General features: G+C 42.7%; 1 protein-coding gene across 32 annotated transcripts in view; it reads left to right on the top strand.

The window, feature by feature from the left end:
- SPIDR (scaffold protein involved in DNA repair) overlaps nucleotides 1-18,789 on the top strand; it is a 315,912-nt gene that overhangs the window by 274,839 nt on the left and 22,284 nt on the right. For all 32 annotated transcript variants that reach the window (XR_014843858.1, XR_014843851.1, XR_014843850.1 and 29 more), the window contains one exon: nucleotides 1,216-1,356. Coding sequence is in view for 23 of the 32 variants with exons in the window: in XM_085022434.1 (XP_084878560.1) it covers nucleotides 1,216-1,356 (141 nt within the window). In the remaining 9 variants the exon portion in view is untranslated. The remainder of the gene's footprint in view (nucleotides 1-1,215; nucleotides 1,357-18,789) is intronic.

Below are 18,789 nucleotides of genomic sequence, written 5' to 3'. Positions count from 1 at the left end.
CAGGCTGGGACTGTGTGGATCGCCATGGTTCCCATCCCGATGAGCCAGTGAGGACCTCAGGCCTAGACCTGCTGCATGAGCAGAATGAAATGGGAAGGCATGTCTGGCTGGATGCGAAAAAGTAGAAGAGGACGGTAGTAATTGCTCATCTCTAGGGCAGAAGTATATAAAAGGGCACTCTGCCTTGGTTGTTTGAGATGCTGGCAAACATCAGAGCAGATTTAAGGCTGAGGTAGGAGCCAGTTCCCCACCTCTCCCTTCTCAACACAAGCGATTGAAATTCTCTCTAGTTCTAAAAAGCAGATCCATGGAGATGTTTGTATTCATCTTGACTTTGGTGTGTATTGACAGACAGCGATGATTACAGAGCAGTGGGATGCATCAGGAGTGGGGCAGGTGTTAACTTCAGGGCGTGGGAGCAGGTGTCGGACCACCAGTCTGCCCTCCCACATCAGGGAAACAGGGACCTGGTCCCAGGGCTCTGCTTCGGCTTCCCAAGTTAGAGAACAGAGAGGCAAGTCAGGGCAGATACTAAAGCACTTCCCTCCAAGAGGTTATATATGATACAGAATAGTTAGGGGACAAAAACAGCATTATAAATTAACACAAAATTGCATGCTTTCACCCCTGCCTTCACACAGCACGTTGCTCCAAACAGGGCAATATCGTGAGTGACTGGTTCAGTGTTGAGCAGCCATACTCAATTTAGTGTTGAGCAAACATAAATGTTTCTGTCATGGCAGACAGGATGAAAATGGATCCTCTCTTTCTGGGCAACAGTAAAATATTTGATTTGAAAGGGTGGTCTTTATGTGCATTTAAACTACATTTGGTTTTAAGGGTGTAGTTTTATGTCAAAAGAATTCTGTCTCCTGTATTTTGTGGATAGTGATCCACACATCTGCAAGTACAAATCTAGGGAGTTCACATTTCAGTTCAGTGTCATTTATCCTGATTCATCCATTTAGGAAGATAATTCCAGTGGATTTTTAGTGAAGGAGAGGGAAATTTCTGACCTCTATACTGAATCAAAAACTGTCTCCTAGGAGTTCCCTGGTGGCTCAGCGAGTTAAGGATCCAGCATTGTTACTGCTATGGCATGTTGATTGATCCCTGTCCTGGGAACTTCTGCATGCCATGAGCACAGGCAAAAAAACAAAACAAAACAAAAAAAAACCCTGTCTCCTAAGAGCAAATGTGAATGCTTTTTTATAGAGTCTGCCTTCTTGTGCAAGATGCCCACGGACTCTTCAGTGAGGTACACACGGAGGGCGCTCCCCTGAAGGACAGAGAATTGGAGGGGAAGTCCTGCAGGCTGGCTGGAATGAAGGTGCTGCAGAAGGCCACCCGAGGAAGGTGAGGACACCACAGTAGCATCCAGTTCACTATAGTAACATTTCTAATTGTACTTGTATAAAGACAATAAACTAGGATCTTAGAGTTTGCCTCTGAAACAAGGCCAGAAATTGAGTGAAGCCCATAAAGTACTTCTGGGAGAAAAATTATAATTGACAGCAAAAATAATTATGCAGGTTTAATGATTCACAATTTTATTAAAATCAAGAAGATTAAAAATATTATGTACATGTTTTAATTCTAAAGTTTTTCTATATATTTCCCTATCTATGATAACAAGGCAGCTTTGCATCAGTCAGTTTATATAAATGAAAATATAACTTAGTGAAAAGGTGTTTTATAAGCTTTAAGCAGCACTCTTAATTTGTCTTATCTTTTTGCTTTCCAGAGCAAGAAAGCTTGTTCTCTGTCAAATAATCATCTTAATCTGTGAATTAGGGAAAAGAAAAAACATTTTTAATGAAACTATCCTGTCATATAGAGAATTAATGTAAACAGTGAATTTGGAGTTTCCTTTGTAGCCTCCATAGCATGCCATTTTAGCTCTCTTGATGGTAATGTTTTGTTTAATTATAGTAATGTCTGAGCCTATAACAGTTATCTGATGGAGGAAAACCCATTAAGCATATATGCTACTCTGATTTGGAAGCAGTCATTGGTAGCCACCTCCAGTGGTCTGTATAATGACTATTCCAGCTGTGGTCTTTTTTTTTTTTTTTTTGCTTTTTAGGGCCATACCTGTGGCATATGGAAGTTCCCCGGCTGAGGGTCGAATCAGAGCTGTAGCTGCCAGCCTGTGCCACAGCCGTAGCAATGTGGGATCTGAGCCACATCTGCAGCCTATACCACAGCTCTCAGCAACGCCAGATCCTTAATCCACTGAGCGAAGCCAGGGCTCAAACCCGCATCCTCGTGGATACTAGTCAGGCTTGTTACCGCTGAGCCACAGTGGGAACTTCCTGTGGTCTTTCTAAACTGTAAGCACTGCTGAGCATTTTTCCTGACTGACATCTCTCACTGTGCTTTCCCCTGACCCCAACTCTGTGCCTCCTCTGTCTTCCCCATGGCACTGTGCAAGTGAACAGGTGAGTAGTGACCGTGCCCAAGACTCGGCCTTCCTGAAGGGCAGATCCCTGTGAGTTCCAGGTAGATACAAGAGCATTTTATTGATTCTTATAGGTTAGTCTCTAACAAATGCTTCTTTTTGTTTATAGATGGTGTCTGTGTTACACTGTCAATAATCCCTTATAGATTAGGGAGAGAGCTGTCCAGATATTTGGAAAGCTTATTGAGTCACATGAACCTTATCTTTATGAAGTCTGAACCCCATTTGGTCCTCAGTTTCAGAATCACAGGCATCTGAAAAGATGACATGTGGTTGTGGTAAGCAAGGGGCTGCCTGCACCTTGGCCTGATGGCACTCACTGCCCCAGCTGCATAGACTCTGCACCAGCCTCCCTGCCTAGCACGCCAGGGCTGGTGGCTCCCCGTGATGGGGCTCATCCTCCAGCTGGCAGGTCTCTGGGTGTGCTGCTGCCCAGAGGAGGCCACTCCTGGGGATGCATTTCCTTGGGGATACTGCTAGGCACTGACAGAGCCAAGGCAGGGTCCAGGGGCCTCTGGCTCTAAAGGACGTGTTCTTCTACAGTGACACTATGCGGCCATACGTGTGCCTGATAGTTGTCCAGCTTTGGTGGGTTACACTGGAAGCCTTACTACTATCTGCAAACATTGCCATAGGAAATGTTTTTTTCCATGGGAAATGCATGGAGTACTCTAAGTAATTCATTTACATTCGAACTTTTGGAACCTATTCCATTTTTAAATTGGTGATTAAATATATACTTTTTTTAGGTTGGAATTAAGTTCTTTATCTCATATATTTAACTTTATTTTATCATCCAGCCATCCAAATATTTAGATTGTTTTTGTTCTTTTGGAAACTATATTTCTTCAAAACAAATTATTAAATAGTTTTGGAATGCTGACTGTTATAACTGCCTATTAGTGATATCATCCATTGTTGGTCGCCCATCCATGGCCCAGTAAAGACAAATTGTCTCTTTTTCTAAAATTATTATGTTTCATAGCAACTCTCATAAACTGTAACAAAATATACTTCTTAAAATTTTTAGCATAATACACTTATTTCCCAAAATTCAGGGAAGTATAACTATAATTATATAACTCCAATATCTAATACAGAAATTTACTTTTTTGCCAGTTGGAAGAGAGTTTTAAGTTTGGCCTATGTCATGGAGTCTTTTAAATCTTAGCTCCCAGGTTTCATCTTGTCCCCATTCATCATGACGGAAATCACTGCTCCCTCTGATGGCTTTGGGTAGGGTGGGCAGTCAGAGAGATTTGCTGCCGGACCCCCACATAGGGCCCCCACCTGCCTCCTCAGAACAGTTGCATGAAAACATCTGTCAGGTCTTTTGTGTTTCTCTGACACATTTTTGGAGTTGAGCAGCCATACTGATTGGTCAGAATCAGAAGAGTCAGAGAATAATAGCCTGGATTTAAAGGAAAAGGCCACTTTAAAACAGCACTGCTGAGGCATGTGCTCTGCCTTGCTTTCTCCCTCCTGGGAGGACTCCAAGCTGTTTGTCCAGTGACTGAGGCATGTCCCCTGACCCTTGTCATCCCAGGTGGCCTCTGCAACAGTTTAGAGGTCAGACAAGCCAAAACCTCACTTTACTTTGGTGTCATAATTCTGTGTATGAGCTTTATCTTTTTATTGCTGATTATTATGTGCTTTTATTTTTATGTGATGGGGTAATACTAAGGGGGAAAAAGTTTTCTGAAATAACGTTAACTCTATATGTATGAAAAATATAGCTAGCAAATTGGGGAGGGACCTCTCAGTTTAAAATCCTACTAGTATTTATATCCCAACTTGTTAAAATTAATCTGTCTAAAATACAGAGGCGTGTCCCCTGACCCAGATTCCCAGATACTATTTTATTTAGATCTCTCAAATGGCCCTTTAAGAGTAATGTACTGGAGAAGTCTATTGAAGAGCATTTAGTAAGCACAGAGGGGCCTACCTGAGTGCTAGAATGACAAGGAAGCAACTAACATGACTTTTGACCTTGGATTGCCTCCCTTTGAACTGAAGGCTAGACCTGCCCAAGGATTTAAGTGATAGAAATCTTAAATGGATGGTCTCAGAAGTTTTCCTGAAAGAAGTGAGAAGGATGTTTAAACATCTTGATCTTGCAGAAAGAAAATTTCTCTTCAAATTGGTAAGATGGTATCTGCGAAGACGTAAAAGTAGGATTAGGAGGAAGGTTAACTCACTCATTTATTCCTTTTTTTTTTTTTTTCCTTTTTAGTGCCGCACCCGTGGCGTATGGAGGTTCCCAGGCTAGGGGTCAAATCAGAGCTGCAGCTGCCAGCCTACACCACAGCCACAGCAATGCAGGATCCAAGCTGCATCTGTGACCTACACCACAGCACACAGCAATGCCGGAGCCTTAACGCACTGAGCGAGGCCAGGGATCGAACCTGCAACCTCATGGTTCCTAGTTGGATTCATTTCCCTGTGCCATGACGGGAACTCCTCTCTCATTTATTTGAATATTTAATACCTTTTTTGGCTGTGCTCCCTGGCTAGTTGCTACCGTGCTAGATTTTTGGGATTTATCCTAATCTGAATGTATTAAAATTTTAAAAAAATACCGAAATAAAACGTCAGCTAGATAAACCCTTAAATCCTATCATTAGGGATTCTGCATTGGTCCAAGAGAAAATTAGGGGCCCTAGAGGTTTTTGAGAGAAGAGAAGAAGAGATAAAAACATGAAAATGGAGTTAAGATTATCCTGCTGTTGTACTTTATATAGACTTGGCACAGAGGGAGATTGGAGCAGGGCTTCAAATCTGGAAACTTCTGCAGCAGTTGAGGGAGGAGAGGAAGAACCAGGTAGCACTGCTTTTTTCATTTCTCATAGCTCGGGGCAGCCCTGCTGGCAGCTGTAGTGGACGCCAGGAGTGCCCACTGCCTCCTCCCTCTCAGGACTCCCAGCCCAGCAGGAGAGCAGGAAGGTGGGGAGGACCCCCCCCCACACACACACACCCTCCCCCATCTCTGGTCCGCTTTGATGATAGAGAAGGGGGTTGGGCACTCTGAGGGGGGTGTATTTCAGAGAATGGTCTAATTAATTATTTATTGTTTAAATGCCAGCTTTTGTTTTAATGGTAACAGATTAAGTACGATAAACTGTAAATTAGAAGCCAAGCTTGGATAGCATGCTCACAAATTAACCCCATTGGTCAGAATACAGAAGCCCCTGGAAGCCTCCCTCCCACTCCCCAGCTCACTGTACTCAGGGCCTGGAGCTCTCAAGTCCCCCCTGCCCTCACAGCCAGTTCTCACCTAAGGATTTTTCCTCCTGCAGCAGCTACTTTGTGTCCAGTGCTCAGGACTGCATGGGATTCACGTGACCTCACTCCCACCAGAGGACAAATTCTAATGTCATTGAGAGTGACATGTTAGCAGAATAGGCAAACATTAACACTTGTCTGAGGAGCCCTGGGATGCTCCCCCAGCTGGCTTGCATGGGCCATGTCTGGGCTGCCCACCTGTGAGTCCCATTGGCTCATTGACAAGCAGACCTGGCCTTGTCACTCTCACACCTATTTGCGTGGTATAGACCATTGTGGATAGGAATACCTCATGGCCAGTGTTTTAGGCTGGCCTGCCCTTCATTGGGCTCTGTGGGTACAGGCTTAGCTTCTTGCTCACCATTTTATTTCCTGTACATAGCTAAATCCCTGCCAGATGAGAGGCTCACAATAAATAATTGTGGAATGGACATTACTTGTTTACTTAGGTTCATTGTAGAATTTCCCTCATCAAGATTTGAATATGCACACTTTTACTTTTTAAGCAGTAATTATTGGTGCTCAGTTTTGGTGGGACAAATGGAGACTAGGTTGGCCCCAAGACCAGTGTCCAGGGAGGTAAGGACCACGCCCTGTGTGTATGCTGGTCCCAGACCCTAGGTTCCCCTCACTAAGTCCGGGGGTACATGCATGATGTTGTGTTGTGAGAGCTCTTTGTCAAGGATGGAGGATGGAGGAGGGCCCAGCCAAGGTGAGGGTGACTGGCCAGAGGCCAGGCCCCGCTGTGACTCTGGGGCACCAGGGCATTGATCTCCTGGGAGACCCTTGTGTGGCCCACGTGCACAGAGGTACAGCAGAGGGAGTGTTTAGGAGTTGTACAGTCTGCGTCGATGGGGCTGGGGGTAGGGTCGTTATTAAGGAATCATCTCAGATGCTCCCTTAACAGGAAATAAGCAGTGGCGAGAGCTCTCCTGGGGGAAGAAACTTCAGTGGCAATTTCCTTCCTTTGATTTCCCCTCTTCAAAAAGACTACCCTCTTCAAAAAGATTACCCCAAGTTCCCTTGGGGTTTGATGTCCAGAATCTCTTTGCTCCTTGCTGTGGTTGGAAACCCTCTTTTAAGGGACATGCCTAAGAATTCTTTCATCATTTTGAAAAATGAAAACCACCCAAGTTTCTGGAAGGAGAATAAAATGTCACTGAAAGAGAAGGTGCCAACTCCTAAAACCAAGGATGCTCAAAGAACTGACTGAATGAAATGAAGCACAGATCCATGTAAAACATGATGCTGAGCGAAATAGTCCCACATAGGATCACAGGTTGTAGGAACCTATTTATATGAAACAAACAGACAGAATGCAGTTTGCTGGTTCTGGGAGGAGGGAGCAGAAGTGACTACTGACGGGTACAGGGGCCAGATGACATTGTGAATGTGCAAAGTATCACAGAACTATGCACTTTAATGTGGCTAATTATTGATTTACATTAATTTTGTGGGTTTTTACAAGTTGGGGGGGAAATGAACTGATTGCCTAAAAAGTGTTTACACTGAGTTATGAAAACAGCTATAGTGTTTCATAAGTCCAGTTGGAGAAGAACAGTTTCTAAATGAAACTTCTGGGCATAATTTCACATAGCTCAAAAAGACCAACTGGGAAATAGAGGCTCAGAAAGGACATGACAATTATTTAACCTTAACCATTTAGGACAGATTTGTTTAGTAAAATGGCTACCCCTCTAAATCAGTCATTACCTTTATCTTTTCAATGAACACTCCTTAAGAGGAAAATATTACATATCTATCTGTATAATCAGTGATAGAGACACTGAGTAAAGCATCTGAAGGGGAAAAACAGCAGATTAGAAAAAAGGCTCCACGCACCCATCAGGTTGATCACAGGAAGAGGAGGAGCAAGAACCACAAACCACCTGAAAGAGTCGTTTGAACTGTGTAAGCCAAGCATTAACCATTGTCAAGTTTACTGCCCTAGTAGTGTTTCGAAAAACTCTTTAATAAAGATGCACTTACCGCGTCATCAGTTAGGTAAAGAGGCTTTGCTCTCGCTGGCCTTTGCATGTCTCTCTCCACTTGTCCGTTAACACAGCACCCGAGTGTAGCCTCAGAGCTGGAGTCACAGTCGAGTTTTCAGACTGCTGAGCTTCCAGCAGGGAAGCCCTGAGAGTCTACTAAGATTTTTGCTGGGTGGGTGGGGCTTGTAGGTTCATCCAGTTTCCAGGCAGACACCGTAAATTCATTCCTGTTATCTTTTGACAAAAAATAGCCTGCCGTGCTGAGGCCAAGTGTTATTTATTGTCATGTCCTCTGTAGCAGTTAACAGAGTGTTCAGTAAAAACCTGACGAAAAATGATGACGTCTGAACCAAAACTGTCACAGTAGTTCTTGGTCATATAAAAACATAACAGAACTTTTAGTAGCAGTCTCAGAAGCGGCTCTGATCATTCCCCTTGCTCCACCACCTTCCCTGCCATGATCGAGAGACAGAATAGCACCAGTTACATCGGGGGGATTTAGCTGTGTCAGCCCAGCTTGTGCCAGGGGACTTGCTGTTAAAAGACAACACCAAAACTTCAGAAGTAGAACTCTGGCCAGCATTGATCTATGTCTTTATTGTCTTATTTTTACAAACAAAATGGGAAGAGAAAGATGAGTAATCCAGAAGGATGATAACTAGAGTTGGAAGTGTTCTATTTCTTTCCAGGAAAGGAATTAAACCCACTTGGAAATTGCTAGCCTTGTCAGTTATATGATAATAATGATAGAGAATGGTTAATGAAGCCAGTGGAGTTGAAAATACAGAGATTGTAGTTAAAACAGGGATTGGAGACACCAGAAGAAATATCAACTGATGCAAGAACATTAAAAACAACTGCTCCCTACCCCTCCAGGTTAGGAATTTATCTGGTGAATTTACCTGCACACAATAATAAGTCTAGAATTCAGTAAGTGAACAGGATTTTTTTTTTTTTCATTCTTTCCTTCTCTTAGAAATCTCAACACTCCCCCCATCCCCCCACCATTCTCACAAAAATCATAATTATCTACCAGCAGGGGACTGGTAGTTTTAAAACTTTTGAGCTTTTAAAAAATAGAAATCCAAAAAGAAAGTTCCATTTTAATAACAAATCCATGTGGTGGGACTGTTCTGTTCAAAACTGGGAGCTGGGTGGGTCGGAGCCACTGTAACTTCCCACTCAGCTCCCAGGGCTTCGTGGTTTGCAATTATTGAGGATTAATTGCTGTTATAAACATGTCACATTATCAATATGTTCTTTTTCTCCCTCTCTCAAGATAATAGCCTGTGGCAGTGGCTATTATTATGGGGACATGTGATTCAGAAACTAAGTGGAGTGTTCCTTGTTAACCTCAAATATGAAATACGGATTTTTAAAATATGCTTTCGTTAAGTGCCTTCTTAAATATAGAGAGTCTTACACATTTTAATTTTAGGAGAAATACTCTTAAATCTTTATGTTTGCCAATGAAATTCCTGTCTATATGGGATGCTGGAAGTGGAAAGAAAAGGAGTTTCATTGTCACTATAATCCCTCTTTTCTTTCCTTTCACTCTCCAACTAGCTAGAAAATTAGTTAATGTTATTCTGTTCTTAAATAAAGACCTTGATGAAGTAATGACTTGGCTCAGCACCAGTGAAGTGGGCCTAGAGCCAGGTCTATCAGATTCTGGTGCTGGCATCCTCCATGCTACAGCTGACGTGTAATTACTAACAGTTTTAGGGGAATTTGTTTCTGTAAATTTCTCATTTGCTTTATAGGTATGATCCGTGGTCCTTGAATCAGAAATCTGATCATTTCTTGTCAGGGGTGTTGATTTAATTTAGATCCTTGGTGTTTTCCATTATTTTTGTTAAAGCAACAGCAGTGAGCCATCTGTATGCTAGAATGATCTTGAGTGACCAGGAAGCACATCAGATCCCTGGTAAATAATCACACTGATTCCTTCAGTTTTAGTTAGGGATTTTTTTTCTGTTTACTTAGACATTTATTAATGAAAATATGGCTTTTTTTCCTTTTCTTTTCTTATCAGGGCCACACCTGTGGCATATGGAGATACACAGGCTAGGGGTCAAATGAGAGCTACAACTGCCAGCCTAGAGCACAGCCACAGCAACGAGAGATCTGAGCCTCATCTGCAACCTACACCATAGCTCATGGCAATGCCAGCTCCTCAACCCACTGAGTGAGGCCAGGGATTGAACCTTTGTCCTCATGGATACTAGTCAGATTTGCTTCCCCTGAGCCATGATGGGAACTCCAAATATGGCTTAAGAAAGGTAATTTTCATTACTGTTTTTTTAAAAAGCAAGAGAATTTTCGTTTCTCCCCAGAATCACTAAAAAGGCAGAGAATGGTCATGGAGGCCTCTGAAGCTGGACCACATGTTGTGAGAAGCCTCGGGTCAGGAGTCACAGTGTCCTCTGTGAAGGAGCAGTAATGCTGCCGCTGCTTGCACTGGTCGTTGCTGTCAAAATAATTAACATATAGAGAAAAGGAAAGTAGTATCTCCTTCCCATTGGATGTTCATTCCTCATGTTCTCCCATGAACTTAAACGTGTCTCTGGTTGCTTTTCCCTCTCCAGTTTCTGCCACTTCTCGGCAGCAGACGTTTGCGTGTGTGCGTGTACTTCCTTCTTTACTAGTCTTTTAGGTTCAGCTTATTTACAGGGAAATACAGCAGATACAAACTATGCCTGATTGTAGAGTGTGGTGCATGAATGTGGAGATACCCGTGGCACCAGCACCAAGCTTAAGAAACAAAACGTGCCAGGTGTCCAGAAGCCATGGCTAGCCGGTGTCCTGATGACACCCCTGAGCCCCCAGGGCCATTGCAGTCGTTCAAGTTCCTCCATGGTTTTCTTTGTAGTTTACCGTTTTGTGACGTCCCTCAAGACCAGTCGCTTGGCAAGAGGGTTTCATTGGTTCCCTTCTCACACCAATGTAGATGGCCCCAGCGGGACCATCAGACTGTCTCTGGAAGAGTGTACGAAGGGAGGCAACCTGATGTGTGAGTTCATGATAACAGAGTGGTCTGTAAGGAGGCACATTTTCTTAAGTGTCAGAGTGCACTTGTTTATTTATTTATTTTTTATTTTTTGTCTTCTTTCTTTTTTTAGGGCCACACCTGAGGCATATGGAGGTTCCCAGGCTAGGGGTCCAATCGGAGCTGTAGCTGCCAGCCTACACCACAGCCACAGCAATGCAGGATCCAAGCCGTGGCATCTGTGAGCTGCACCATGGCTCATGGCAATGCCAGATCCTTAACCCACTGAGTGAGGCCAGGGATCAAACCCAAAACCTCATGGTTCCTAGTCAGATTTGCTTCTTTCACTGTGCCACGATGGGAACGCCCAGAGTGCACTTACAATAGCATTTGGTAGAAGCATATGGATCTGTCAGAAACTACAGGCTGACAGATTTGTGGGGAATGTGGGTGTTCCTGTTTCCATACTGGTGAGTAGATCAGGTGACAGTTTTGAAACAATAAATTCCACCTGGGACATGAGACCAAATTAAGAATGGTCTGCAGAGGTCCAGATAGCAGCATGCAGCAAGAATCCCTTATTTCTTGTGAAATTGAGTGTGTGATATTTTGTGCTGAGGTAGAGCAGAAGTGTGCAAAGAACTTGTCTTATACAAACTTGTGCTAATTAATATTTTTATATCCTAAATCTTGAGGAAATGATTGAGATTACGAAGGACACTTTTTTAATACAATTAGCAGATAATCGTGTAAAATGCAAAATCACAAATTTATCTTCCAACACTTATATAATAAATTTAAGCAATGGTTCAAAGGAATGGTGCAAAAGGCTTAATTTGAGATGTGTTTCATTTCCTTTTTTCAGTTTCTCCAACTATCTACAATTTAAAAATATCTTTCTGAAATTCATGGAACCAGCCTTGGAAGATGTTTAGTAATTCCCCACATCTATAAGATATTTGGGGGGATATTACTAGCAGAGAATGGTCAGAATACCTGATTTGATGCCATTACTGTCTAATTCCAGAACATTTTGATCACCCCCCCAAAAAAGAAACCCCATCCCTGTCAGCAGTCACTCCCTGCTACTACTAATGTACTCTTTTTTTCTGTGAATTTGCATATACTAAACACTTCGTATGAAGGATCCATCCTGCTTCTTCCATGAGCATCATATTTTCGGGGTTCATCCATGTTGTATCACGTGTCAGTACTTCCTTCCTCTTTATGGCTGCCGGTATGCTAATATATGCTATATCAGTCTTATTTATCCATTCATCTGGTGATAGACATTTGAGTTGTTTCCGCTTTACTTTCTCGTTGTTGTGAACAATAATACTGCTGTGAACATTCAGAATGGACATAAGATTTCAGTTCTCCTGAGTGATACCTAGAAGTGGGATTGCTGCGTCTTGCCAAACTGTTTTCCAAAGTGACTGTCCCATTTTACTCCCTCACCAGCATAGTGATGTATTTTAGTCCCTGATCATCTGACCTCAGGATCTTAAGGTTGCCTTGGCCCCTATCAGTTGTTCATGATCTCTTGGGCCATCTGGTTAATGTCTAGCAGACCAAACCTCTGGAGGAAATGTATTTTGGTATCAAGGCAAAAGTTTTAGTTCATTTGACATTGGCTTGTGTGTGTTTGATGGTGACATAAAAGGACATAAGGTGACACAAGCTACCTTCTGGAAGACAGTCAAGGGCACAGAGGCAGGCAGAGGGAGGGAAGGAAGATGGTGAAGTGGACCTTGGGCAGCACAGAGGTTTAAAGACCAGTTCTAGGTTTCTTGGTCTCCAGACCTCTTAATACTTTTCAAATTTATTGTGATTCCAAGGAGTTCTTTCACTGTGGTTATACTGACCAATAATTACCATATTAGAAATTAAAATGGAAAAAATTAAACATTTATTAGTTCACCTAAAAATCCTAATAATTGGAGTTCCTTTCGTGGCTCAGCGGTAATGAATCCAACTAGGATCCATGAGGATGCTGGTTGGATCCCTGACCTCGCTCAGTGGGTTAAGGATGCAGTGTTGCTGTGAGCTGTGGTCTAGGTCACAGACGTTGCTCAGATTCCATGTTGCTGTGGCTGTGGCATAGGCCTGCAGCTGTAGCTCTGATTCGACCCCTAGCTGCTGCCCTAAAAAGCAAAAGCAAAAGCAAAAAAAAAAAAAAAATTCCTATAATTAACCTACTTAGTAACATAAATAGCATTTTTATGAAAAATATTTTCTGAAACAAGGCAGCTTTAGTGAGAAGAGTAGTGTCATTCTATGTTTTGCAGCTCTCTCTAATGTCTGGACTAATAGAAGATTGTGGGCTGGTGTCACTGCTCTGCATTCAGTCTATTGTGCATTTTATGTCTACATCATGTAACCACTAGAAGACTCCACTCTACACTCATGAGAGAAGGAAAAATAAGGTCCTAGGAAATTGTTCTGGCCTTGCAGTCTGGCCCGGAAAGGATCTTGGAGACCCCCTTTGACAACCACTGCTCTGAAATACTCCACCTACAGATCACCTGTCCTGGAAAGCCATGAGTACAACCTAATAGTGGGTACAGAGAAATTAGCAACTTTGTAGAACATTTTACATCCCCAAAATTTGCTTGGTTAAGAAAAGTTCTGAGATCTCTGAGGATGAATTAACTCCATGAACAGGTTGTATCTGGTCTTGTGGGTGATGTCACCACTGTGATTTAAATCTCCTGCAGCAAGTTCCACTCCACCTACACCTAAAAGAAGTGGCTCAGGCAGTCTCAGATTACCCAGTGGAGATTTGGGGGTAGTTAGAGGAGACAGCATCAGGTGGGGAAATAACCCTAAAATAACTGAGAACAGGCCCAGAGAGTAGGTATTGGTGAATGATCTAGTTTGCTCAAAGGGAGCTCACAGCCTTGCTTTCTCTCAATGGGCTGTAGTTGTGATCTGCTTCCAGGTGACACTGGCCATCTGCTAGTCAAGAGAAATCACCCTGGTACAACAAGGCTGCACCAGTGTATACAATTAGTGAAATAAGGAAGTTCAGCAGCATTTCAGGTGGATGTTTCTACAACTCCTCTCGCTATTGTCCCAGTCACACTCTGCTCTTGTTGCCTCTTCTTTGTTCCAAGCAGCCCTGCTGTGGCTGCCCCAGAACTAAGCCCGGTCCTCTTGTGCTCATCAGAGTGACCAAGAGCACTGGGAGAAAGGGTTAAAGAGCTGCCCTTCTCAGCCAGAACTTCAGAGATGGATCTGCCCACTTGGGGTTCTTGGTTGCAAGCACATTGTTGTCCCCACATGGCAGGCCTGGGCTCTTGTTGCATCCCAGAGAAGCACCTGAGTATTGACATCATTTCAGACTCTTATGCTGAATTTGGCCTCATGTTGGTCCCCTCCCTTTGTGACTCATTTGTATATTTTCTACTTAGATTTCAACAGCTTCCATCCTTGGGGTGTAGGGTATGGGGAGGAGAAAGATGGGAGAAGCGAAAGGAATTGGCCTAAAGGAAATGAGAGAAGAGGGCAGTGAGTTTGCCCTTTAAATGGCATCCCTACTGTCTTCATCCAGCTTTGCCAACATTCTGTCACTGACATCACGCTCATAGCACACTCCATGTTCTCATATTCTCTGTCCTTGATGTCCTCTCAGTCTCTTCTCTATCAGAGAGGTTCACACTGGAAGCTAAATGTCAGGTTCTGATGGGTGCTTTAAAAGTACTAAATAGGTAACCAGCACAATAAGGCAAAAAGATCAGAAAGGAAGAGATAAAACTGCCTCGCTCAGTGGGTGAAGGATCTGGTATTGCCACAAGCTGGCATAGATTGTAGATGCACCTCAGATCCGGTGTTGCTATGGCTGTGGCATAGGCCTTAGCTGCAACTCCAAATCTACCCCTCGCCTGGAAACTTCCATATGCTGCAGGTGCAGCTGTAAAAAGCAAAAAAAAATTATTGTTGATATAGACAGGCCTATTCTAACCTTATTTGTAAATACAAAGGAACTATAGTAGATAAAACAATTTTGAAAATGAATGAAGTGGGAAGAATCACACCTAATTTCAAAACTTATTATATGGCTTCAGGAAACTGGCACTGGTGGAGGGTGACACTGATTGGTGGAGGGTGACACTGATTGGTGGAGAGAACCTGCAAACAGGCCTGTGGGATTATGACCAAGTGATTCTTGACCAAGGTGCAAATAAAGCAGTTCAAAGGAGGAAGGATAGTCTTCAACAGATTGGATGTTTATGGGCAAAAACTTTGTCTCAACCCAATCTCATGCCACAAAATAGATCTTAGGTTTAAACATAAAATCTCTACAGTCTTTCGTAGAAAACCTCTGGGACCTACTGAGTAAAGAGTTCTGAGATGTGATATGAAAAGCATGAGCCATAAAAGGAAAATTAGTAAGCTGGGCTTTGTCAAAAGTAGAAACTTTTACTTAACTGCAAAAGATCATTTTAAGAGAATGAAAAGGCAAGCCACAGACCATGAGAAAATATTTGTGAACCTTATATCTTAGACTAAATAATGAACCTCAAAACTCAATAGTGAACACACACATAAGCAGTCTAGTTAGAAAATGGATAAAGGACACAAAGAGACATTTCCAGAGGCCCTTGCATGGCAGATAACCACATGGACAGATCTTTGACATCCCTGTGCTTAGGAAAAGGTACATCTAGGCCATGTTGAGATATTCCCACCCTCCCATCAGAACAACTAAAATGAGAAACAGTGCCAATATCAGATGCTAATGAGGATGTGAAGAAACTGTCTCTTATGTTGGTGGGGCTGTAAGATGGTGTGGCTCTCCAGGGATAGAGGTGGCAGTTCCTTTAAAAACTGAACTTACCTGAGCAACTGTACTCCTTGGATTTATCCAGAGAAAAAAATCTGCATTCACACAAAAACCTATACACAAGTGTTTGTAATAGCCTCAAACCGGGAACAACCCAGATGACCCTCAAAGGTGAATGGTAAACAACTGTGTCACCTCCACCATGGACAGCACTCAGTAGTGAAGAGGAACAGACTGATGATGCTTCAGCAGCTTGGGTAGGTCTTGGGGTCATCTTGCTGAATGAAAACCTCAACATGTCACACACCATATGACTCCGTGCATGTAACCTTCTCAGTGACAGAGCTGGAGAGATGGAAAACAGAGGTTTGGGATGCTGGTGGAAGTGGGAGCACAAGGAACATGATGGGATAGTTCCATCTTGATGGTGGTTACAGGAATAGACATCTGTGAAGAAATGGCAAAGAACATGCGCCAGTGTCCTGTATTTTCATAAGAAAGTGGGGAAAGGGACACAGGATCTCTAGTCTACCTTTGCAACTTTCTATGACTGTAATTATTTTAAAATGTTTTTTTAATCAAGTAAATTAATGACAAAATGATTATAAAAATGATAGTAATTAGATAATTATGAGTAAATGATTACTGCTTTGGGAATTTACTCGAGTGTAAAGGTGGCAGCCTCCTAATACCAGTGAGGGCAGCAGGAGGTGCAGACCAGGCCCATGTGACAGAGAGGATGCTCTTTCCACTGTGCTGCACTTCTTTCCACTGTCACCACTGTTCAAGCAGAGCCCTAGCCTTTTTCTTTTCAAAACAGATTAAAAAAGTGATATATGTTCAAATTAAAATTTCATCGTCATAAAATAGAAGGTAAATGTAGGGGGAAAAAGTACTTGGAGTTTTTCACAAATCCTAAATATAAAGTTGGGCTTTTTGGGGGTTGTCTGTCTGCTTTTGCTGCCCCACAGCTTGTGAAGTTCCCAGGCGAGGATCAGATCCCGGTCAGAGCTGCAGCAACACCGGATCCCCAACCCACTTTGCCAGGCCAGGGGTCAAACCCATGCCACGGCACTCCAGAGGTGCCACCAATCCTGTTGTGCCACAGTGGGAATTCCTAAAGTTTTATACCTAACTTAAAAGCGAAAATTGGATTTGTAACCCTCACACATGGTTAGGAATGTAAAATGGTACAGCACGTGGAAAACATTTTGGCATCTGTTTGGCACTTTTTTCCCTCAAAAAGCTAAACATGAATTACCATGTGACCCAGCAGTCCCGCTCCTAGATTATCTCCCCAAACGAATGAACACTTGGGTCCACAGAGATGCTCGGAGCAGCGGTGTTCACGGTAACCGAAACGTGGAAACACCCAAATGTCCGTCACCTGATGAGTGGATGAATAAATATCATTTATCCATATCATAGAATATTATTCAGCCCATAAAGGGGGTGAAATACTGACAGGCTGCAATGTGGATAAACTTTTAAAACATTTATACTAAATGAAAGAAGCCAGGCACAGGATACATGTATGATGTTATTCCATTTATATACATTGTCCAGGAGAGGTAAACCTATAAACACAGAAAGCAGATTAGTGGTTGGAGGGGCATGAATGATGGCTTAATGGACACGGCAGGAGGTGGTGAATCTGTGTGGTGTGGAGGTGACAGCAACATTCCGAATATGCATTTCTCCAAACCACAGTAGGAGATCAGAGGTGCCAGCTCTGGTACCCACAATGAGGTTGTGTCTGTGTCTATGAGTGTGGGTTATTCATTCACTGAGATGCTACCCTTCATCTCCGCTGGCACATGAGTGCCCATCTCTCAGGGAGTTGCATGGAAAGAAGCAGGAGGTGCCACTCTTAGAAGGAGGTTAGGGACAGGAACCAGCAGACAGGCCACAAAAGAGAGGCGCAGCAGGTTCCCTGGCCCGTAGCGTCCAATGGGCTTCTAGCGACCAGTGGCTGCCTCTGAACCTCACCTGGCCCTGGGTGCCCACCCCTGTCCAGTTACCCACAAAAACAGCTGCTGCCAGGAGAAGGAGAGAGTGAATTTTCACTTGTGTCCCCCTTCGCTCACTACTTTTGCCCTTGATTTTAACCAAGAACTTGGTACTGGCCAAAAGCCGCACCCACAGCCCTCTTTCTCTGGTGACTGGAGTGAGGGCTGAGAGTGGTGAGGAAGCTTTGAATCTTGCTCTCCTTGATGCTGAGACCCTCATTCTCAGTTCTGAGGTTTTCAGTTTTGTTAACTGCTGGATCCTAAGCACCTAAAATAGTACTTGCTTTTTAAAAAGTAAACGTTATCTCTTAATATTGTTGAAACTTGGCAAAATCTAAGACTTTGTGATATACTTTCCTTTTTTGCAACTAAAACATGATTTTTAAAGTTGTAGTAAAATGTACATAACACAAAACTTTCTATCTTAACCGTTTTTGTCACCATCCATCTCCAGCCCTTTGCCAGCTTCCCGAAGTGAAGCTCTGTCCCCATTAAACACTGACTCCCCACCCCTCTCCCCGGCTCTTGACAGCCACCCTTCTACTTTCTGTCTCTGTAAATTTGCCTCTAGGGACATCATATAAGTGTATCATACACTATTTGTCCTTGGGTGTCTGGCTTTGTTTTAGATAACTTATTGATAATTTTTCTTTTTATATACGTAGCATGTATCTGTTTTAGAAAAATATAGGAAATACACGAGCCCAGGAAAGAAAATGTTTCACCTTTAACCTCTGCTCAGATAACCACTGAAAACATTTCTATATCCTTCAGAGAGAAACATAATTTGTTGTTTGCTTTTCGCTTAGCAAAGTATCATGACTCTCTTTTTTATAGTGTTTATTAACATGTAGTTGATTTAAAATGTTTCAGGTGTATAGCAAATTGATTCAGTTAAGTTTTTCTGATTCTTTTCCATTATAGGTTATTATCAGATATTGAATATAGCTCCCTGTGCTATATAGTAGGACCTTGTTGTTTATTTTATATATAGTCATGTATAGCTATTAATCCCAAATCCCTAATTCACCCCTACCCCCGCTCACCCTGCTCTCCCCTTTGGTAGAGTGTCTCCATTGAGTCTTTCTGTTTTATAAATTAGTTTATTTTGTATCACTTCTTAGATTCCACGTATAAGTGTTATCATATGATATTTATCTTCCTCTGTCTGATTTACTCCACTTAGTATGATAATCTGTAAGTCCATCCATGTTGTTGCACATAGCATTATTTCATTATTTTTTATAGCTAAGTAATATTCCATTGTATAT

The sequence above is a fragment of the Sus scrofa genome, chromosome 4 (assembly GCF_054392235.1).
Source record: "Sus scrofa isolate SSC_HxYL_T2T_F1_AM1 chromosome 4, Sscrofa_HxYL_maternal_Yorkshire_Landrace_v2.0, whole genome shotgun sequence".
Taxonomy (NCBI): Eukaryota; Metazoa; Chordata; class Mammalia; order Artiodactyla; family Suidae; genus Sus; species Sus scrofa.
The sequence above is the reverse complement of the archived record's forward strand: the minus strand, read 5'-3'. Positions and strand labels throughout refer to the sequence as shown.